We start from the raw sequence: 22650 nt of genomic DNA on the forward strand, positions 1-22650 counted from the left end.
TTTGAGGCGCCGAGTCCGATGAAGCCCAGTTTGGAGCCTGTGGGGACCTCTCGTGGACAAACACAGAAATGCACTCCGGAGGAAGACAGAAGAAAATCAACATTTAAATACTGCAAAGCAAGCGCCACAAACCCAAACAGGCTCCTCCCCTCGAAGATCCGCCCCCATCCTGCGCTCGGCTGTTGATTTCTTTCCCCTTTGTTGACTCGGCCTTCGGCCCAGTGGGCCTGGCGCCTCCCAGCAGGCCCCGCGCTGGGAAAGGCTTTGCTGCTGCTCCGTCATCGTGCGGCCCGTAGCGATCCCGCGCTCGTGTGCAGGCCCGACTTGGTTCCTGCTCTCTGCGGCGGGGATTCACGCGAGGCCCCGGCCTCAGTCCCCGGACTAGGCCGCGACCCCGTGTGCCATGAAGCAGGAGGGCTCCGCGCGGCGCCGCGGCGCGGACAAGGCGAAGCCGCCGCCGGGCGGAGGGGAACAGGAACCGCCGGTACCCCCGACCCCCCAGGATGTGGAGATGAAAGAGGAGGCGACGGCGGGTAGCGGGGCAACGGGGGAGGCTGATGGGAAGACGGCGACGGCGGCTGAGCACTCCCAGCGGGAGCTGGACACCATCACCTTGGAGGGTACGAACGTCTGGGCCGGGGACGTGCCAGGATCAGCTTCTCCTTGGGACCCCAGCGCAGCCTCCACCACCCCTGGTTCCTAAGGATCGCCCCCCGACCCCCCCGATTTCCCGTCCCCACTGCCCCGACTCTCCCAGCCCCAGCCCCAGCTACTCCGGGCTCAGGACTCCTCCCTCGCCACACACCTCCACCCGCCCGGGACTGCACCTAGGACGGGTCTCCCCGGGTGTGTGGACTCCTCCCTCCTCCCTCCAACTCGCGTTTGCATCCCGACCCTGTCGCGCCCGGGTCTACGACTGACCCTAGAACCTTTGTTTGTGTTTGTGTGTGTAAAGGGGCCGGGAAGACGCGGAAGCTGGCCCCCACCCCCTCCACGTCCCCTTGTTCCTCCGCGTTCACATTTCACCCTCTCCCTCCGCGCCTGTTGCTCTTTCCCCAGTTTCGGATCAAGTGGGACTGGACGATGTCTTGGGTTTTCTCTCTAAAGTGCCTGAGAAACTAGCCCAGACACACGGAAGTGAGCGCAGTTATGCTTCTGGCTGGTGTTCGGAGGGGGAGAGGGTGCTGACTGCATCAGCTCCCACTCTAATGGGCTTAGCATCTAATAATGAACTTTTTACCTGAAATAATGATAGCCAGTAGCAAGGGTGCTGCCTTGGCATTACCTACGGAGTATGTACATGTTTGTGACAAATACTTCACTGTCTTACTATAAAGTAACTAGTGGCCCAGTGCACGAAATTCGGGGGGGGGGTCCCTCAGCCCGGCCTGCACCCTCTCCAATCTGGGACCTCCCCGGGGATGTCCGACTGCCGGTTTAGGCCCGATCCCACAAAAGGCAGTTGGACATCCCTCTCGCAATCTGGACCACTGGCTCCTAACTACTCACCTGCCTGCCTGCTAGATCACCCCTAACCACTCTGCCTGTCGGCCTGCTTGCCCCCAACTGCCCCCCCCCCTGCCCACTGACCTGCTCGTCCCCAACTGTCCCCCTTCTGCCAGCCTGCTTGCCCCCAACTGCCCTCCCCTCCTGTCCTGATCGCCCCCAACTGCCTCTGCCTCGGCCCCACCACCATGGCTATGTCCAGAAGGTCTCCCAGTCTAATTAGCATATTACCCTTTTATTAGTATAGATTCGTGTTCATTGTAGAAATTTTGGAAAATATGAGAAGTCTGAAGTGTAGTGGGGGGGGGGGGATCAACCATGGTGAACATTTTTTCCTGTGAGTTTTTCAGCTGCTCTCCTATAATTGAGATCGAGTTATATGTATAGTATGGAACAGGCATAACTTAATAAGGTGACCTGGTGTGCTTTTATTTAACACACCCACAGGCATTAGCATTCAGTGTACGTATTCCAGAAACATGTACTGACTACCTGATATAGTGGCTAAGAATACAAGTTCAAAACTTAAGTTTCTTTGCCTGAGAGTAAGAGTATCTACTTGATTGGGTTGTTGTGAAAATGAAGATGCTTGGAACCACGCCTAGCACACGACGAACGCGTAGTGAACCCTCCGTAAATATCAGCTGTTATCTTATATCGTATGATGGATGTGGCCCAGCACCCCGTGCTAAGCATACAGAGGTGATGAAACTACTAGTTGCTTGCATTTCCTTATTGGACATTGAAGTGTGGCCAGTTTCTTATTTTTATAAATAGCTATGCAGCAATCATCTTTTGCCCAAGTTTTTAATCTGTCTTTCTAATTTCTTCTTCAGTTTAGAATCAATATGCCTGAGTCGAAAGGGTAAATGTTTTTAAGGTTTTGGAGAGGCATTCTCCAGGAAAACGTATTGGTTTACGTTATACCAGCAGAAATGTCCTGTTCGCCCCACAGTTACCTTAATCGTTTATGCAAGGTCTTTGTAGAATAAGAATAAGCATCTTTGGTCACATTGGTTGCAGATATTTTTCTTTTGTTGAAATCTAATTCATCAGTTTTGTGTGTGTGTGATTTCTCCCACTGTTTACATTTAGAAAGTCTTCTCATATTTAGAGATCTGATAAATATCTGTGGGTTGGTTTTGTTTCTCATCATTGCTTTTTCTTCCTCTCTCTAACCCTTCCCCCACCCCAGCTTTATTTTTCTTTGGCACTTGGTGATGTTTTAAAATCCCCATATGGCATCCATAAGTATTCCTGAACCCTATTAGGGCAAAAGAGGTGATTGGCCATATTCTGCCCTTTTGTAAGAGGCTCCCTAGAACTGCTTGCCTGGAGTGGGGTGGGGGTAGGGAGGGATAGAAAGAGCTGGAAGTAACATCTTTCCCCTGGTCCTTCACAGACATCAAGGAGCATGTGAAACAGCTGGAGAAGGCCGTTTCCGGCAAGGAGCCTCGCTACGTGCTGAGGGCCCTGCGGATGCTGCCTTCCACGTCGCGCCGCCTCAACCACTATGTCCTATACAAGGCCGTGCATGGCTTCTTCACCTCAAACAGTGCCACTCGCGACTTCCTGCTGCCCTTTCTGGAAGAGGTGAGTGAGTCAGGCGCATCCTAAAGCTCTGTCTTGTCACCTGCTGCCGCAGAGAAATGAAGCAAAGCAGCCATTTTATACCCATGGCCCATGGCCCAGGGCACCATCCTTCTGCCCGGGAGTGTCATCCTTCCGAGTCAGGGACGGGAGCTGGAATCAGAAACCTTCCTCCAAACTCATTTCCTGCTGCCCCCAACACAGACCTCTCCTCCAATCGGAGGGCGTCTCCGTTGTCCGAGGAGAAGGTGCCACCACCTCTTCGCCTCTGAGGCTCACTACGGGGGACGGGTGAAGGGGGGTCAGGGGCACAGGGTTTGGAGGTGGAGTTCAGTTTGAATCCCACCTCTACCATTTGGCACCTGTGGGACTTGAGCAAGTAACTAACCTCCTTGTGTCTCATTTTCTTCATTTGTTGAATGTGATGGTCACATTCTGGGGACAGTGGCCGGGGAGGAGTATGGGTAAACGCTTAGAGTGGTGCCTGGCACACAGCGAATGCTGAGGAAGGAAGTTCGATAGTGGTAGTGGTCTCTATGCAGGAGAGGCCTCTCCTTTTCCTTTCTGATTGTGAAATCGCCCTTATTATTCATGGCACACAGTCTAGGTCCTGACCCTTCAGCCACCTTCATCTCCCTAAAACAGTGGTTCTCAACCTTCCTAATGCCGCGACCCTTTAATACAGTTCCTCATGTTGTGGTGACCCCCAATTTCATTGTTACAAATTGAACATAATTAAAGCATAGTGATTAATCACAAAAACAATATGTAATTATATATGTGTTTTCTGATGGTCTTAGGCAACCCCTGTGAAAGGGTCGTTCGACCCCCAAAGGGGTCACGACCCACAGGTTGAGAACCGCTGCCCTAAAACATCATTGACCTTCAGCCACCTAAAATCCTATATACTTACAGTCTGTTCCGTAGACGTGAAAGCTCAGAAAATTCCTTGAAGCAGAATGATGAAGAATCTATTGTCAGGAAAAGGGGAAAAAACCCCCAGGCCACCTGGAAGCTTTTTAACCTTATATCCCTAAATTCACCCAACATGGTCACTTTTTGATCTGTTCATATTATTCCAGTTTTGGTGACTAAATCTGAAAATAAGTACCATGTATAAGTACATTTCCCCAAAATTTCTTTTGTTTCCACACACACACACAAAATTTTTTTTGTCTCATTGTTATTGATCTCATCTCTTAAATTATGTCACTTTATTAAACCCTGACTGATAGAATTTGTAGTAGTTCCAGGTGTGGTGGTTTACTCGCCACCAAGATTGTTGGTTCTATGAGAGATCCTGCATCATCCTTTCTGTCCCCATTGCGTTCTGTAAAATTGTTACACTCCTGTAACCCTCTTTTCTAATGTATTGTATTGCCAGCCTCCTGACTCCCTTTAGAAAGAGACTGTCATCTTTAATTTTTTATCCCCAGCACCTGGGAAAACCTTGGCCTGTATTAGGCATTCAATTGAATACATAGTGAGCGCTTAATACATGTTTGGTTGACTGACGTGACTGAGCTTTCCCACGGTGACGCCTGTCCTCTCCTAGCCCATGGACACAGAGGTGGATTTCCAGTTCCGTCCCCGGACAGGAAAAGCTGCCTCGGCGCCCCTCCTGCCGGAAGTGGAGGCCTACCTGCAGCTCCTCGTGGTCATCTTCCTGATGAACAGCAAGCGCTACAAGGAGGTACTGATCTCAGAGAGAGTGATCCACGTGGCCCCGGCCTTGCCAGGGCTTTGCGGGAGAGGTCGTCTCCAGTGAGAAAAGGAGGTAGTCCCTGGGTTATCCACTGTCCCCCAGGCTCTCCCCCGTGGGGGTGCACCTAACCCTACAGTCAGGGAGACCCCACAGCTCCTGCTCGGGCACCAAGCAAAGGGCTGGCAATGGTCATTCTGTGTACCTGGCCATGGCACAGTACCAGTCTAGTGGGTTCTTTGGGGAAAAGTAGGAGATTTGGAGACAGAAAGACCTGTGTTCAAATCCCAGCTGTACCTTAACGCAAATTAATTTCCCTTAGTTGTATGTAAAGTGGGGAAAACAATGCCTAATTTACAAGATTATTGTTGGTATTAAGTAAAATAATCATAAATAATTAGCACAGTCTGTACATAGTAAGCTTTCACGCTTTTCTTAAATTTTTTATTTTTAAATATGTTTTTATTGATTTCAGAGAGAGGAAGAGAGAGGGGGAGAGAGAGAGAGAAACATCATAAGATAAAAACATCAGTCGGCTCCCTCCTGCATGCCCCCCACTGGGAATTGAGCCTGCAACCTAGGTATGTGCCCTGTCCGGGAATTAAACTAGCACCCCAGCACCCTTTCCATGCACAGGATGCTGCTGCAGCCAGTTGAGCCACACTGGCTTGGGCAAGTAGCCTCTTATTATGGGTCTGAAAAACTCCATTTTGGATATTACATTATATGTCACCACTTCCTCCACTTGGGACCAGCTTCTTTGTCAGTCATAGCCACTGTCCCAAGAGCACACGCAAAAAATGACAGGTCCAGCCCGCCGGTATGGCTCAGTGGGTTAGGGCCTCGTCCTATGCACCAGAAGGTCACAGGTTTGATTCTGGTCAGGGCACATGCCTGGGTTGCAGGTTCAATCCCTGGCCCTGGTCGGGTTGGGGGTGGGAGGCAAACCATTGATGTTTCTCTCTCTCTTCTCCTTTCTCCCTCCCTCCCTTCCTTTCACCCTCTCTGAAATCAATGGGGGGAAATATCCTTAGGTGAGATTTTAAAAAAGGAAAATAAAATGATAGGTCCCACTCCTCAATTCCCTGGGTTTTTTCCTTTCCTTGCAACTGGTTGTTTTTTAGATGTAATTCATCTCCTTTAAAGAGTACAATTCGGTGTGCTCTTTTTGGTATAGTCACAATATTGTGCAGCCATCATCACTAACTCCAGAACAGTTGAATCACCCCAACATTAGTAGTCATTCCCCTCACCCCAGGCTCTGACAAGCACTGATCTGTCTCATGGATTTTCCATAAGAGTGTCTGGCCTCTTTCACTTAGCATCACGTTTTCTAGGTTTATCCATGTTGTAGCATGTATCTGTACTCCATCTTTAAGGCTGAATAATGTGTATGGATATAGCACACGTGGTTTATCTATTCATCGGGTGTGGACACCTGGGTTATTTCCCCTTTTTGGTTATTAATAATGCTGCTATGAACATTGTGTACAAGTTTTTATGTGAACAAATGTTTCCAGCTCTCTTGGATATATGCCTAGGAGGGAAATTACTCACTGGCTCATATGATGGCTCCATGTTTAACTTTTTGAGGAACTAATTCTCTCTCGGCTGCCTCTCCAGGCACAGAAGATCTCTGATGATCTGATGCAGAAGATCAGCACTCAGAACCGCCGGGCCCTGGACCTTTTGGCTGCCAAGTGTTACTATTACCACGCCCGGGTCTATGAGTTTCTGGACAAGCTGGATGTGGTGCGCAGGTGCGGTGGCCACGGGTCTCGGTCTCGGCCCTTAGTTCGGAGATGTGGTCCGTCACTCCCACAGAGCTGTGACTTGGTAGATGTAAAGTGCCCAGCAGGAAGTGGGGGTGGTGGTTAACGTGCCCTTCACATGCCCTGCCATGTCGGGGTTCAGAGAGAGACTGATATTAGAGGAAGAAACAGAGATGACCACGCTGGTTAGGAACTGTCCTTCCAGTCTCTTCCCTTCACCCCACATCAAGGGAGGGCTGATTGGTAGCTAAAGAGTAGATGACAGGTTAGAAAACATTTCACTCCTCTAAAACCTGCAGCGGTGCCCTTCGGCGTGGCTCAGTGGTTGACCTATGAACCAGGAGGTCCTGGTTTGATTTCCTGGCAGGGCACATGCTGGGTTGCAGGCTTGATCCCCAGGGAGGGTGTGCAGGAGGCAGCCAATGGTGTTTCTCTTTCTTTCTCCCTCCCCCTTTCTCTCTGAAATCGATAAAAACATATTAAAATCATAGCCCCATCCTCCCCACCTTCTGCATTGCACTTACCCTGATTTCTCCGTGCAGCATGATACGCTTGTTCATCATGACCATTTTCTGTCTCCTCCACTAGAATGCAAACTCCCTGAGAGCAGAGTTCTGTCCTTTCTGTGACCTAGAATAGTTCATTAAATATTCTGTGGATAATCAGAAAAACAATTTGTATCACGTTCTTAGGAATGGAGAAAGAATAGGGAGGCCAAAAGCAGTTTGAAGAGACCTTTGTCATTTTTTTCATTTCCTCTTGCAGCTTCTTGCACGCTCGGCTCCGGACAGCCACCCTGCGACATGACCCAGACGGGCAGGCCACCCTGCTGAACCTCCTGCTGCGGAACTACCTGCACTACAGCTTGTACGACCAGGCTGAGAAGCTGGTGTCCAAGTCCGTGTTCCCTGAGCAGGCCAACAACAATGAGTGGGCGAGGTACCTCTACTACACAGGTGAGCAGGGGGCCCAACCCCCGAGCCAGGCGGTGCCTCGGGCTTACTTGGTGCCAATTTTCTAAAAATTTGGTGCACTGGGTGCAGAGAGACCCATTTGGCACTCTGGTTTGCAAGGGGGCTTGGATGGTGCCAGTCTCTTGACCCGCTCTTCTCCTCTCACACCCAGGGCGGATCAAAGCCATCCAGTTGGAATACTCAGAGGCCCGGAGAACTATGACCAACGCCCTTCGCAAGGCCCCTCAGCACACAGCTGTCGGCTTCAAACAGACTGTGAGCAACAGTTCTCATCCCTTTGCTGCTTGCTCTTCGGATAACTTGGTTCTGCTTCCCTGTGGGGCCAGGGAAGGCTCCTTAGTCTCCATTGTCCCAGAGGTGGCATCGATGCCTGTGCCCAACGTTGTTCGGGGCACATTAAGCAGATGCCACCTGCACCTCTGGCCGTTTACGTTCAGAGTGTTCTTGGCAGATTGGTATAGAGTGTCCTGATTCCTAGCACTTCTTGTGGTCATTCCAGTCCTGGGCATGGATTGTTGGGAAAACGCTGGCTCTTCCCTGGTCCCTTAGGTGCCCATTTGGGAGCAGTGTTGCCTGTGCCCAGGGACCCCAGAAAATCAGAAGGGTGGCTGATTCAGGTGGAGATAAGCCTTGCACTCCCCCCCTCCCACCCACCCTTCCGAGAACCGTCAGTCACCAAGGGTTGTTTGCTTTTTGTTTTATTTTGAGTGCTGGCCTTGGTATTAAGACACTGTGAGGAATAAAAAAGAAGGATAAGAAATGGTATTTGCCCTGAAGAGATACATAAAGAACTTTGACTCAGAAAAGCTTGAGGCCTAGTAGCCAGATTTGGACTCCGCTTTCCCACTACATATGAGCCTTTGCTCCGACCTTAACACACTATCAACGCCCTGGTGCCCTTGAAAGAACAGATTTAAAACACACAATGAGCCCCAGCTGGTTTGCTCTGTGGATAGAGCGTCCGCCTGCGGACTGAAGGGTCCCAGGTTCGATTCTAATCAAGGGCACATGCCTGGGTTGCAGGCTCGCTCCCCAATAGGGGGCCTGCAGGAGGCAGCTGATCAATGATTCTCTTTCATCATTGATGTTTCTATCTCTCTCCCTCTCCCTTTCTCTCTGAAATCAATAAAAATATTTTAAAAAAATAAAATGATTAGGTTAGTGTGACAGGAGAATCGGTTGTTTTCTGTTCAGAAGTTTATAGAAAGGAAGGTTTGATTTTGGTCAAATAATTAAAGAGATCTTAAAGATCTGGGTTTTGAAAGATGGGCAGAATTTTCTCAAAGGAATGGCTTTTCAGACACATATAGTACATGTGCAGAATGTGAGATTGCTTACAATACTGGACATACACTAAAGTTCTTCGTAAAAATCACTAAAAATGAATGATGAACATAAAGGCTGTGTCCACATACTGGGGATAGACGGTGAAAGGTAAAGCAGTGTTTTTAAACCAGATTTCACTATAGATGAATAAGGTTTCCATGTTTTCTTTGGTGGAGCTGGGTGGCAGGAAGGAGCAGAGAGAGCTGGAATGAGGTCAGTGGGCTGCTGGTGAGGGAGCAGGGAGAGATGGTCTGGTTGCTTGAGGGAAAGAAGCAGAGTTGGGAGAGCTTCCCAACTTGAGCAGGAAGGTCAGGGCCTTGGAAGAGACGGGAAGGAATGGGGTAAAGAGCACAGTAGAGAAGCTAGCTGTAAGTGACCGTGGAGTCCACGGCAGAACACTCTGGAAGCTTGCTCATCCATAGCGAGAGCCACAGGCTGCTCCCAGGATGCTTCACCAGCGTCCATTGCTGTCTCAGGCTGCTCAGGCCGCCTTCCCACGGAACGCAGCCTGGTGGCTTCAGCAGCAGACACATATTTCCTCACAGTCCTGGAGGCCAGAAGTCCAAGGTCAGGGGTCAGCGGTAGGATTCCTCTGAGGGCCTTTCTTTTGCTTGTAGGTGGCCATCTTCTTCCAGCGTCTTCGAATGGTCTTCCCTGTGCATGGCTGTATCTTAATCTCTTCTTATAAGGGCACCAGTCATATGGGTTGGGGCCACTCATATGACCTCATTTTACCATAATTACCTCTTCAAAGACTATTTCCCAATATAGTCACATGCGAGGTACTGGGCGGTTAGAGCATCGCCACTTCAGAGCAGGGTGTGTGCCGACTGGCCGGATGGAAGGACACGGGGCCAAGTGTGGTCAGAGGGTCCGATGCTCCCAGTGCCTGGCTCCACAGGCGGAGCCTGGACTCCCTGCCCAGCGCAGGCTCAGGGTCCTCCTGTCTCCGTGGCCTAATCACAGTGCCGCTGTCCCCTTTCCCAGGCTGTCTGACTGAATTGAAGCCCCATTTCATTCTCTTCCACCGGGGGGACCCCTGCCCACTGTGTTCCCGTGTCACACTCTGCCAGGTGCACAAGCTTCTGATTGTGGTGGAGCTGTTGCTGGGGGAGATCCCGGACCGGCTGCAGTTCCGCCAGCCGTCTCTCAAGCGCTCACTCATGCCCTACTTCCTTCTGACCCAAGGTAAGGCCAGTGCCCCTCCCAGAGCTTCAGGGCCCTGGCCTGTGGCCTCGGGGGTGTGTCCCTTTGCCTCCTCTGACCTGCTCCTCTCCCCCCTGCAGCTGTCAGGACAGGAAACCTCGCCAAGTTCAACCAGGTCCTGGATCAGTTTGGGGAGAAGTTTCAAGCAGATGGTACCTACACCCTCATCATCCGGCTACGGCACAACGTCATTAAGACAGGTGAGCATCGGGGCGGAGGGGCCTGGACCCAGGGACAGGGACAACCCTGTGGGTGTCCGCGGGCAGTGAAGGGTCTGCTCTGCCCGCCCACCACTCCTTTCCCCCCCAGGCGTGCGCATGATCAGCCTCTCCTACTCCCGAATCTCCCTGGCTGACATCGCCCAGAAGCTGCAGCTGGACAGCCCGGAGGATGCGGAGTTCATTGTTGCCAAGGTGGGGCTTGTCCAGGGCCGCGGTGTCACCTTCCTGCCTCATTTCAGGGGACGGGAGCGGGAGGAAATGGGCCGGGAGGGGGCGTGGGTAGAGCGGTGCCATCTTGCAGGAAGCTGCCGGAGAGTGTGTATGTGAGTGAATGTATGAGAGTGTAAGGAAGTCAGAGACTGGGACAAGATGTTCTGGGGCTGAGAGGATGGGTGGGCTCTTTGGTGACCTTCCCTTGCTTTGGGGCCCGCAGGCCATCCGGGACGGCGTCATTGAGGCCAGCATCAACCACGAGAAGGGCTACGTGCAGTCCAAGGAGATGATCGACATCTATTCCACCCGGGAGCCCCAGCTCGCCTTCCACCAGCGCATCTCCTTCTGCCTCGACATCCACAACATGTCTGTCAAGGTGAGGGGCGCTGGGCTGCAGGCGCCGGCTGGCAGCATCACAGCACCCGGTTCACGTGGGCGCCTCGGAGAAGATTGTGTGGTTTGGGGCCCCGTTCCCAGCCGTCTCGGTAAAGCCCCTGTGAGGACGGGGCCTCAGGGGACGAAGAACTTTGCTTGTGGGGCCGTAGCGCCTTCTGTTGCTTTTAAGGGGTCTAGTTGCCAAGGAGGACAGAGACTCGCAGTTCAGGGTTCTAGATTTGGCTCCAAATTGGAGTCATTTGCCTTCTCTGGGGCTCTGTTTCTCCCCCTGTGAAGCTGATAGTGAGATATTACCTGCCCTGCCTGCTTCACGGGGTTGATGAGATTAAATGAAATCACCGTCTTAAGGGACTTAGTGAAGTCCAGGTTGTGCACAGGCAGGGCTGTATCTAGTCCCCAAAGGCTGTGAGCCCTTAGCCCGTGTCGGCACTGAGCGAGGCGCCTGTCCTGCTGGCTTCCGTGTTTGTTCCTGGTCTCCCTCCCGCTGGAAGCCAGGCATATCACTTGCCTTGCTTACGGTTGGGCAAAAGCCATGCCCACAACACACCGTTACCCCCCCCTTTCCCTGTGCCCCTCTCTTTTTCTTTTTTTTTTTTTCTTTTGTTAATCCTCACCTGAGGATACATTTCCATTGATTTTTTAGAAAGAGTGGAAGGGAGGGGTTGGGGGAGAGAGAGAGAGAGAAACTTGGATGTGAGAGAAACACATCAATTGGTTGCCTCCTGCACACTCCCTGACCAGGACCAGGAATCGAACCTGCAACCCAGACACATGCCCTTGTTGGAAAGCAAACCCACTACCCTTCTGTGTACAGGCCGACACTCTAACCACTGAGCAACAACGGCCAGGGCCCCTATCCCCTTTTCCTCCCCCCTGCACCCCCACTGAACTCAGGCCGGACATTGCATCCTCTGTCCGGACTGCTTTCCCTTCGTTCCCACAACCAGCCCATTCCTCACTGCCGTTCCCCTGCCTGCCCGTTCCAGAGGTTAGTCATTTGTACCCCAGAGTCTCCTCATTCTCTTTTCAGCATGACCACATGGCACTGCAGTAACTCATTCCATGCCCGACTCCCCGCTGTACTAACCTGGAGACCAAATAGCCTGTCTCACTGGGTCTTGGTGCTGGTACGCAGAAGGAGCACAATAAATGTGTGTTAATGCCGCCCCTTCATCTTGCTCTCCTCTCTTTACTCTGCTTCAGGCCATGAGGTTTCCTCCCAAATCATACAACAAGGACTTGGAGTCTGCAGAGGTAAGCTGCCCTCTGCTGTGGGGAAGACTGGGAGGTAGGATGCCCTACAGAAAGGAAAGGGGTTTCTGAAAGGTCTGGGGCCGCTGTGAAGCTTGGGCAGTTCCTGGCCGGGGGTGTGTCTGGAGGAGTGAGAGAGGCCGCACAGCCCTCACGCCATCTCCTTCCCCAGGAACGACGAGAGCGAGAGCAGCAGGATTTGGAGTTTGCCAAGGAAATGGCAGAAGATGATGACGACAGCTTCCCTTGAGCTGGGGGGCTGGGGAGGGGTGGGGTGAGTGGGGACTGGCTCTTTATCTTTTCCCCTCGGGGTCCCCTACCCAGGGAACTGGCCCCTTTCCCCACACACAGCTCACAGACTGCGTATTGTGGGGCAGGGTCGGGGGATGTAGAGAGCCAGTCACCCCCACCTCGCCCCAGGGCCCCTCCCCAGCCCGTGACTTAGCACACGGAGGGCCAAGGGCGGGCAGGTGGCCTCCCCAGGGCAGGGTCCTGGCTAGTGGTGTGGGCATCAGGTGGGAGGGAAAAGACCTGTGCTCTCCTCCAGGGAGTAGAGGACTTGAATTGGGACGTGGGTTGGATTGTATGTTTTTGAAGCTTCAATTATGATTTTTAAACAATAAAAAATTCTCCAAAGCTCTTTGTGCATCAGTTAATTACTGTGCTTGCTCTCACACCTGCACTGTTGACAGGCACAGGGTTTTTCTTGGTCTTGGGGTCTTAGCCCCAGGTGTGATCTGAGGACCACAGCTGGAGATGAGGAAGGCAAGGGCAGGGTGAAGAGACAAAACCTCTCAGGCTCCTTCCCCACATCTGACAGGATTCGATTCAGTGACCTCCTGGCTCTAACAGGAATCTAGACTTCAAGGGAATCAAAGGGAAGGCGAGTCTGACTCTCAGGGGAGGTTTGCGGAGAGGAGGGTCTCCCTCTAGGCAGCCGCAGGTTGAGAGCAGAGGTGAGGCTGGAGGGGGCTCCCTGTGGCCCCAGCCCACCTCTACCAGCTGCGGATGGTGGGGAATGGCCAGCCTGGGGCTCCCTGTGGGGCATTTGAGTTACTCCCATGTTCTCTGGCTGGCCCCTGGGTCATCGCTGCACATACACTGTTCCTGCCAAGTTCTGTCAACTGGACATGCGTTGGGGTTTTCTGAATTCCTCTCCTGCTGCTCACCCTACTCCTGGAGGGATTCTCTACACATCCCCTGGGCTTCCCAGCCGTTTAACCCCCTGGCTTCCAGACCACTCGTAACCAAATAATTCCTGAAAAGGGAGTTGGGGTGAAAGACTCCCAACTGGTTAGTTCTTTATATATATATATATATATATATATATATTATTGATTTTTTTACAGAGAGGAAGGGAGAGGAATAGATAGTTAGGAACATTGATGAGAGAGAAACATCGATCAGCTGCCTCCTGCACACCTCCCACTGGGGGTGTGCCCACAACCAAGGTACATGCCCTTGACCGGAACCGAACCTGGGACCCTTCAGTCCGCAGGCCGACGCTCTCCACTGAGCCAAACCGGCCAGGCCCAACTGGTTAGTTCTTAAGAGCAGGGGCATTTGTCTTCCCAGGGCCTCCCCAGGGGCTGGCACTCTGGGTTCAAGAAAGTCTTGTTGGAAAAGGGACATTGTATTCATCACCAACTTTGGAATTTCATCCCCCAATATCCCTAATTTCCATGAAAGGCATTTTGTAGACGCCTGGCTTTGGCTCCTGGTCCCACCCAGCCTTGGTCACAGTGCTTTGGCATTGCCCATTTCCTTTATGCTGCTGCCACCTCCCCCTGTACTAAAGTTCAAAAACGTTCGCTTTGTGAAATGGCACTTCCCCCAAAGTCTCTGTGGAAGATGTTTTTATTCCATCGTCCAAACTTTTTTTTTTTTTTTTTGAGAGAGAGACAGACAGAAAAACATTGATCAGTTGCCTCCGGCACACACCCCTACCAGGAATCGAACCCACAACCTGAGTATGTCCCCTGACCAGGAACTGAACCTGTCGCCTTGTGATGCTTGGGAGGACATTCCAACTGAGACATACCGGGGACGTGACTGCCGGCGAGATGCCAAGATCAGGTTCCCTTCCGCCAGGCTGCGCTGCCTTCTCCCAGCCTGTCTGTGGCTCTAGCATCTGGGTGGTTAGCTTTTGTCCCCACGAGGCTGTCCTGGCCCTCGACCACTTTCCTGACCTCTGAGAGTGACTTTCTCTGAGTGTCTGATGAGGGGACGCGTGTACAGAGGACAGACGCAGCTGCTGAGCTCTTCCTTGCTTAGCACGTCTCATGGGAATTACAAGTCTTCCTGATGATGCCCACCCTCGCAACTGTTTCTAGACATTAAACTCTGTGCCTCAGACCCTTTCTTTACTTGGTAGCGGGGTGGAGAGGGTAGACTTGGAGTCATTTGCCATGATTCCCTGGTTCTTGCTCACCTTGTCTGCTCAACTGTCCGGAACTTCCTTGTAATTCATCCCCATCAGCTTGGCTTTTTCCCTGGAGAAGCAGGTCGTTTTTATGCTTGGAGAGCCCGCTGTGTTGTCCAGCTTCCAGTTTTGTTTTTTTAATTGGAAAACTACAGAGAAATACAAAGAATAACATAACAAATACCCATGTGAACCGGCCATGGGTCCACCTGATTCGGGGGCTGGGGAGCGGTGAAGGGTTAGAAAAGACAGACAAGAGAGTAAAGCTGGGGCTAAGTGGGACGCTGCCCTCTCTGATGGAGAGATAGCGCCACGCCCCGCAGGCCGAGTCCTTATTTTATAGCCAGATTCCACGAGGCAAAGTAAGGGCGTGGTCAAGCTGTTCACAATGTTCTCAAGGATTGCGAATCCACTCGATTACATGCACCTGATCAAGCTTTGTTTACTTGCACCTCCCGCAGCCCATCTCACTCAGCCACGTGGGACCACAGGTTCGGACCATAAGGTCAAGCTTACTAGGTACAACCAGCCTTTGGCTGTCATTGTGCTGGGACTTGCGCGTGGCTTTGCCCTCTCATTAGTCTGAGAACCTGTCCAAACGCTGTAGCCGCTCTCCACACCCATGTCCTTTCCACCCGCATTTAATAAATGTTAACGTTTTGTTATTGTGTCGTTTTTAATCCAAGTGAAAGTATTAGCAATGAATTGGAAGCCCATCTTGTCCATTCCCCAGCCCCTCCCTTCCTTCCCAAGGCAGACACTGATGGATTCAGTGGGCAGCCTTCCAGCTTCTGTTTTTACACCTTTACTACAAAATATAGTATTGTTTTGCCCTAGCCAGTTTGGCTCAGTGGATAGAGCGTCGGCCTGCAGACTGAAGGGTCCTGGGTTGATTCCGGCCAAGGGCACATTCCTGGGTCGCAGGCTCGATCCCCAGTGGGGGGCGTGCAGGAGGCGGTCGATCCATGATTCTCTCTCATCGATGATGTTTCTATCTCTCTCTCCCTCTCCCTTCCTCTCTAAAATCAATAAAATATTTATAGTATTGTTTTGAGTCTTTAGATCTTTGTAAATGATGTATCGCATGAATGTAACTTGCTCTTTTCACTCAGTATTGGTTTTGAGGTCTAATCATATTGATATGAGCCCAGCACTGTTCCAGGCACTGAGAACTCAATGGAATAAAACTCCTTTCCTCTCGGAGTTTGTCAGGGGGCGGCAGGGAGGCATATGTGGTATGAATGGACCACCATTTCTTCAGCCATTCCTGTTGGTGAGCATCTGTTTACTATTACAAGCCATGCTGCAAAGAACATCTCTGCCTGTCTCCTTACACACGTGTTACCGTATACATAGCGTGCAAGCTTTCTTAAAGGGCCAGATAGTACATTTTTAGGCTAGTGAGCCATATGGTCTGTGACAATTAGTCACTTCCGCCCTTCTTGAAAGCGGCTATAAACAATATGCAAATACATTGTCTATGAGCACTGGGGTTTGAATTTCATACAATTTTACATGTTATGAAATATTATTTTGATTTTTTACCCAATCATTTAAAAATGGAAAACCCATTCTTAACTCAGGATGTACGTATCTTGGCCCACTGGCCAAGTCTGCAATAAATGAGTGACTCCAGAGCCTGTATACGGATGCTCCACACCCAGTGCCAGAGGAAAGCAGGAAGGATGAGGAGGGGAAGTTGCTGGCCCGCTCTGGGCACTGGGAAAGCCTTTGGGAAGTTGGAAGGATGAATAACTCGGGGTCTCTGGAGCCAGACCCTTTGCCAGAAAATCATTTTGGTCTAGCTCAGCCTGCATGAGCCGTGGCCAGTGACAAGCTCTCGCCTCTCTCCCCTCTGCCTGGTCTTTATTCTCCCCTGAGTTGGGCAGAAGTCTAGATTGAGCCATTATCCATGAAGTACAGCCATCTGAACAGGAAGGTGATGTGATGGGAGCCACAGGAGCTTGGGAAGCAAATCTGTCTGGCCCTCCCTTGACGGTGACCTTGGGCAAGGCCCTTCGCTTCTCCGAGGCCATCCCTTGTCTACAAGAATAATCCACATCCGACCTCTTGGTTGATAGGATGAAATGACAAAAGTGTAGCCCGGCCGGTGTGGCTCAGTGGTTGAGCGTCGACCTATGAACCAGGAGGTCACGGTTCACTTCCTAGTTAGAGCACATGCCTGGGTTGTGGTCTCATCCCCCAGTAGAAGGCGTGCAGGAGGCAGCTGATCAGTGATTCTCTCTCATCATTGATGTTTCTATCTCTCTCTCCCTCTCCCGCTCTCTGATATCAATAAAAATCTTTTTTTTTTTTCTTAAAAAAAAAGAAATGACAAAAGTGTAAGAGAAGAGGGCTGACATGATTGCCAGCCAGCATTCAGACTCTCTCCCTGTGGGAGGGGTGACGCTCATCACTGACGGCAGCTCATCACTTCCTCCGGAAGCAGCCCACTCATCCTCCATCTCACACCATTAGGCAGCACTTTCCTTCTGTTGAGCTGAAAACTGGCTGTGGCTCCACTTCTGGTCCCCTTCTGGCCCCGAGACCACACAACAGCCCCTCCTCTTCCCCAGGTGAAACAGCCTGTTTTCTTTAATCATGACCTTGAGTCCTTCCACCATTCTGTCCACCCTTCTTAGAATGCACATATTTTTCCAAACCAAACATCTGATACACCTGGACTGCAGGTGAAGATAAAAGTCTGGGCCTAGCACTGGCCAGGTCACGAGTGAGGAAAGCCAAACGCTGGTCAGACGTGATGGTTAAGAGTTTAAGACTTTGGCACAGGGCAGATCTGGGTTCTGCTCCTTGGCAAGCTACTTAAGCTCTCTGAGGTCGGATTTGTCTTCTGTCAAAGGGGAAAGGGTCCTAGTTCCCGCCGAATAGGCTTACTGAGAGGAATTTGACGATGTATAGCCAGCGCTGCTCACTCGGCACACTGGCCGAGGCGGGCTGAACTCTCCGGAGGTTTTAGGGGTCATGTTTGTTCCTGTGAATTCCCTGCCCTCCACAGCTGTTAAACCCAGCCCCCGACCCCACGGAGGTGGCTCCAATCAGTGCATGGTGGCAAAATGCCTACCTGAAAGTGGGGGTGGGGAGCCGATGCCTGCTCCAGGCAGGACAGGGGCCCGGAGGCAGGATGTGAACAGATCAGCAGGTGAAGACCCTGCCAGCTATGACCACCAGGGGGCACCCCTGTTCCAGAAATGACTTCACCCAGAGAGCCACACCTGCTCCTCCGGTGAAGATTGATGCCTCTGTCCCCAGCGCAGTTCAGACTAAATTGGGACAGAGACGGACAGCCTTGGTGTGCTTGGCCGGACTGCCCTGGGTAGGCCCGTGGCCTGGCCCGAGGCAGAGGCCCGGGTTGTAACTCTGGCTCTGCTACCCATGACCCGGGACCAGGCGCTTCCCTCCCTGGCCCGGTTCACAGGGCAGATCTGGGTGCTGCTCCTTGGCAAGCCACTTAAGCTCTCTGAGGTCAGATTTGTCTCCAAGGTTCCTTCCAGTGCCAACATGGCCTGGTTTGCGGATTCAAAGCCAGGGCAGTCTCCTCTCTCTCACCCCCAGCCCTCTCCCCCTCGGGGCAGCACACGCACTCTGGCTGGCAGTGCACCCGGCCTGGGAAGCCACGTGTCCCAGACCCCCAACTCCAAAGCCTGGGACACTGTTCAGGGAGGTTGGGGAGGTTGGGGTGGGGAGAGAGGAAGAGCAGGGTTAGGTGAACCAAGAGCCTCCAAGGGTCTTGCTTCATTCAGGACAGGCATCCGGTTTCCTCTGGTCTCTGCCAGGATTCCAGGGGCTTAAAGGAATGAGTCATGGGGGGGATTGGGGAGTTCCCAGCTAACCAGTGCAGGACAGGAGCCTGGGATGCTGGCCATAAAGCTGTGCGGAGGGTCGGGAGGCAAGACCCTAATGTCCCTAACCCCCGGCCCCTGGCCTCTCAGGGGAGGATTCAGGAAGGCAGCCTAGTGGGAGTTGGGGGGTAGGAATGGGGGCGACCAGCTTCTTCCCTCTCAGAATTTAGGGAGAGAGAGCAGGTGGCTTGATTATCCCAAGGGAAAGTGGCAAAGGGCGCTGCCCCGCAGGTCTGCCAGGAGAGCGGGTGGGGCTGCCTGGAGGTCAGCCTCAGAGCAGTCTGACCCCACTGACTCCAGCCTCCAAGGCTTTTGATTGGTGGCTCAGCCTTTGTTCTGGGCTCTGTTCAAACACTCTGGGGCAGTTCAGGCCTGGGTGGGGCTAAGGGGCGGAAGAGGGTTTGAGGGGGCACCGACGTCAAAGAAGGATCAGGGATTCCACAATTTCACAAAACTTTCGCAAACGGCTTTTTGTCCCAACCCCCCTTCGTTGTCCTGGACACTAAATTTGCATAAATCCTGGGAAGCTATTACTAAGCCTTAGTCGCAGGTAATTTCCTCCCGGGCCCCCATGGGCTTCTGTATAAAGGCCCGCCAGAGCTGGTCCCTGACAGAGCCCGAGCCTGCAGACCCAGCCAGACTCTGCTGAGCCCGCTGCCCAGAGCCCCATGAAGCTGATAGGTGAGTGTCCTGCCCAGGATGCGGGGCTGCCTGCCTGGGGCAGGGGAGGGGGGTTGGACTGGCCCAGGGTCTGGTGGTCCCTAAGCCCCCAGAAAGGGGCCCTGGTGGGAGGGGAGAGAATGGCTCCTGAGCCCCATGCGCCCGCTCTCAGCCCTGCAGCTGCTCCTCTGGCACAGCGCACTTTGGACAGTGCGAGAAGCCACTCCCCTGGGCCCTGCCCGCACCCTGCCCGAGACCTTCCTGCTCAAGTGCTTAGAGCAAGTTCGGAAGATCCAGGCTGATGTCGTGGCCATGCAGGAAAGGCTGGTGAGTGAGGGGCTGGCGGCCAGGCAGGGAGGGCACACACGCTGCCCTGCCCGGCGGATGCAGGGGAAAGAGGACCCAGGAGAGAGCTGAGGGAGGGGAAGGGAAGCACGGGGAGGCACGGGGACAGGGAAGGAAGGTAGGAGAGGGGGAGCCCTGAAAGGCGGGAAGAAACTGGGGAGAGAACCTTCTGGGGACCGTGCTAGGATGGAAGTGGAGGGCAGAATGGGGCTGAGGAGCCTGGCAGGACATGGAGGGGAAGACCTCAGAGAGATGCGGGGGGACAGCTTGGCTCTATGCAGTCCCCTGCACTCAGCATCCTTCTCGTCCCCAGTGTGCCACCCACAAGCTGTGCCACCCCGAGGAGCTGGTGCTGCTCAGGCACTCTCTGGGCATCCCCCAGGTTCCCCTGGGCAGTTGCTCCAGCCAAGCCCTGCAGCTGGTGAGTGACTGAAGGGGAAGAGGGCGGGGAGGGGAAGGATGATCTGGAAGGCGCCCCACCTCCAGGCTCCAGGCTGGGGCCCTGAGGGGAGCATCCCAGAGGCACCCCCTAACTCTCCGGCTCCATCTCCCCAGACAGGCTGCCTGGGACAGCTCCACGGTGGCCTCTTCCTCTACCAGGGCCTCCTGCAGGCCCTGGCAGGAATCTCCCCCGAGTTAGGCCCCACCTTGGACATGCTGCAGCTGGACATCACCGACTTTGCCACCAACATCTGGCAGCAGGTGAGCCTCGGTTGGGAGGGGCAAATGTTAGGGACCTAGAGCGAGCTGGTCCCTAAAGGTCGTGCTGGCAACCTGGGGGGTGGCGGGCTGTATGTAGGGAGCTACCGCCCCATCCCAGGACCCTCCTGCTGCTGGCCTTCCCACGCTCCGCTAGCTGAGGGCAGGAGTGGGATCACTGGAGCTCCAGACGCCTGGGTTCAGGCCCTGGCTCCACCTCAGCCATGTGCTCATCCATCGCCCATCAGGCCTTTGCATTTGTCATCTGTGACAGCCATGCCCACTCGGCAGGGCCTGCTGGCTGATCTTGTCCTTTCCCCCACAGATGGAAGACCTGGGGATGGCCCCTGGCGTGCAGGCCACCCAGGGCACCGTGCCCACCTTCACCTTCACCTCGGCCTTCCAGCGCAGGGCAGGGGGCGTCCTGGTGGCCTCCAACCTGCAGAGCTTCCTGCAGCTGGCCCTCCGCGTCCTGCGCCACCTCGCCGAGCCCTGAGCAAAACCCTACCCACCCGGTGTATTTATCTCTATTTAATATTTATTTAAACCTAATATTTAAAGACGGGAAGAGCGGAAGAGCGGAAAGGAGTCTCCGATTCCTGGGCCCTTCCCTCCACCTCCAAGTGTCATTCTGTCTGTGGCAGAGAGAAAGCTCCTGTCTCCCTGTCCCCTGGACTGGGAGGTCGATAGGTAAATACCAAGTATTAACTCCGATGACTGTGGTGGGCACTGAGCCCCCGACGCCGAGGGCCCCCGACTTGGGGCCCTTCGGAATAACCAGAAACTCTCCCACGTGGGAGACAAGACAGCCGTTTAATATTTAAACAGCATGTTTGCCGCTGGGCCCTCGCATCCCTCCCTCGCTCTGGCTTCAGCGTGGCGTGCGGATGCCAGGCCTCGCTTCCCCTCACGTCTCCTCCCCACGGGCATGAAGCCCAGCAGAGGCAGCCTGAGCTGGGAGGCTTGACCCTGGGGTCCCACAAATTTGATGGGTAATCTAATTTTTCTTAAGATTTTTGGGGGCATGTCTTGACGCCCGTGGGGTGTCTCTCGTTTCTTCTGGATGCCCTAGAGAGACACCCATAGGCTTGGGACACCACCCCCACCAGGGCCAGGACTCTGCCTCCTTTTAGGGCTGTGCAGATGGTCGTGCACCTGCCTTGCTGGGTGGGGCTGGCAATGTGGGCGGGAAAAGAGGAGGGGGATTATGTGATGGGTGAGAGGGAAGCTCAATGTTCACTCTCGGCCTCTACTTTCTTATTGTAGCCAAACTTCGTGTTAATAAAGTGTTTGTCTCTAGCAAATGTCCTTCCTCCTTCTTGAGTCCAGCTGGTGCCTGGCCAGGGGCTGGGGGGCAGGGAGTTGAATGGCGGTCAAGGGCGGAGGGAAGGGGAGAAGGGGTGGGGGAGGAGGGGCAGTCCTCTGGCTCATCAGGGTTCATTCCTGTAGCACGTATGCATCTTGCACCTACTCTGTGCAGGCGCGAGGCTCATGCTCGGGACACAGCAGTGCGCCAGGCAGGCATGGTCCTGCCCTCGTGGAGCACAGCCTGGTGGGGAGACAGAGGGCAGACGGGACACTGCTACCAGGAGAGGAGAGTGTGGAGTTCAGGGGGAACCTTAACAGTCCAGATGCATTTAATATTTGCAGAGCCGGGCAGTTTACCATCTTCCATGAACTCCAGCCCATCCGCACGCACAGGTGCCTACAAACATGAATTAAGAAGTGCCTTGCCCCAGCCGGTGTGGCTCAGTATATAGACTGTCAGCCTGTGGACTGAAGGGTCCCAGGTTTGATTCCAGTCAAGGGCACATGCCTGGGTTGCAGGCTCAATTCCCAGTGAGGGGCGTGCAGGAGGCAGCTGATCAATGATTCTCTCATCATTGATATGTCTCTCTCTCCCTCTTCCTTCCTCTCTGAAATCAATAAAAATATATTTTAAAAAATATGTTCATCTTGCTTGCCATATGTGTAACACAACTATTAAACCACTTTTTTTAAAAAGTTTTAAAAAATCAATGAAAAAATATCCTTGGGTGAGGATTTAAAAAAAAGTGCCTTGGCCTGGCCAGTGTGGCTCAGCGGTTGGGCACCGACCTATGAACCAAGAAGTCTAGGTTTGATTCCTGGCCAGGGCACATGCCCGCGTTGCAGACTCGATCCCCAGAAGGGGCATGTAGGAGGCAACCGATCAATGATTCTCTCTCATCATTGATGTATCTATGGCTCTCTCTCCTCCCTTCCTTTCTGAAACCAATAAAAATGTCTATTTTTTTTTAAAAGGAAAGTGCCTTGTATCGATCAGGAGGCTGAGCGAAGGTGACTACTTGGGTCGGAACGCAAAGCCCGGGCTCTACTCTCCCTCCCGCATCTGCCTCTGATGGGCGGGGAGCGGTCTCCCACGCTGCTCTCCTGCTGGTCTCAGCGCCTGGGCTGCGAGGCGGAGCTGCAGCTAGAGAGGGGCCGCTTCCCACAGGGGCACAGCTCTGCGCCCTCAGCTCAGGTGC

At 53.1% G+C, this 22650-nt stretch overlaps 2 protein-coding genes across 2 annotated transcripts; both read left to right on the top strand.

The window, feature by feature from the left end:
* Nucleotides 1–239: 239 nt before the first annotated feature.
* On the top strand, nt 240–12797 carry PSMD3 (proteasome 26S subunit, non-ATPase 3). Its single transcript, XM_081109818.1, has 12 exons — nt 240–620; nt 2909–3099; nt 4652–4789; nt 6422–6558; nt 7336–7526; nt 7696–7799; nt 9944–10058; nt 10157–10276; nt 10386–10489; nt 10731–10886; nt 12110–12160; nt 12330–12797. Exons 1-12 carry the CDS (start codon nt 404–406, stop codon nt 12405–12407), a joined length of 1602 nt encoding a protein of 533 aa, XP_080965944.1. The 5' UTR covers nt 240–403; the 3' UTR covers nt 12408–12797.
* Nucleotides 12798–19035: 6238 nt separating this feature from the next.
* On the top strand, nt 19036–21445 carry CSF3 (colony stimulating factor 3). Its single transcript, XM_081108865.1, has 5 exons — nt 19036–19120; nt 19272–19426; nt 19758–19865; nt 20000–20146; nt 20469–21445. The coding sequence occupies exons 1-5, from the start codon at nt 19108–19110 to the stop codon at nt 20637–20639; spliced, it is 594 nt and encodes a 197-aa protein (XP_080964991.1). The 5' UTR covers nt 19036–19107; the 3' UTR covers nt 20640–21445.
* Nucleotides 21446–22650: the final 1205 nt, after the last annotated feature.

Source organism: Myotis nattereri, assembly GCF_964212035.1.
Source record: "Myotis nattereri genome assembly, chromosome: 16".
NCBI lineage: Eukaryota > Metazoa > Chordata > Mammalia > Chiroptera > Vespertilionidae > Myotis > Myotis nattereri.

Coding starts and splice junctions, on each gene's coding strand:
- CSF3 (XM_081108865.1), top strand. Junction 19,427..19,757: donor TGGCCATGCAGGAAAGGCTG/GTGAGTGAGGGG, acceptor TCTCGTCCCCAG/TGTGCCACCCACAAGCTGTG. Junction 19,866..19,999: donor CCAGCCAAGCCCTGCAGCTG/GTGAGTGACTGA, acceptor CCATCTCCCCAG/ACAGGCTGCCTGGGACAGCT.
- PSMD3 (XM_081109818.1), top strand. CDS start 404: ATGAAGCAGGAGGGCTCCGCGCGGCGCCGCGGCGCGGACAAGGCGAAG. Junction 3,100..4,651: donor TGCTGCCCTTTCTGGAAGAG/GTGAGTGAGTCA, acceptor GTCCTCTCCTAG/CCCATGGACACAGAGGTGGA. Junction 7,527..7,695: donor GAGGTACCTCTACTACACAG/GTGAGCAGGGGG, acceptor TCTCACACCCAG/GGCGGATCAAAGCCATCCAG.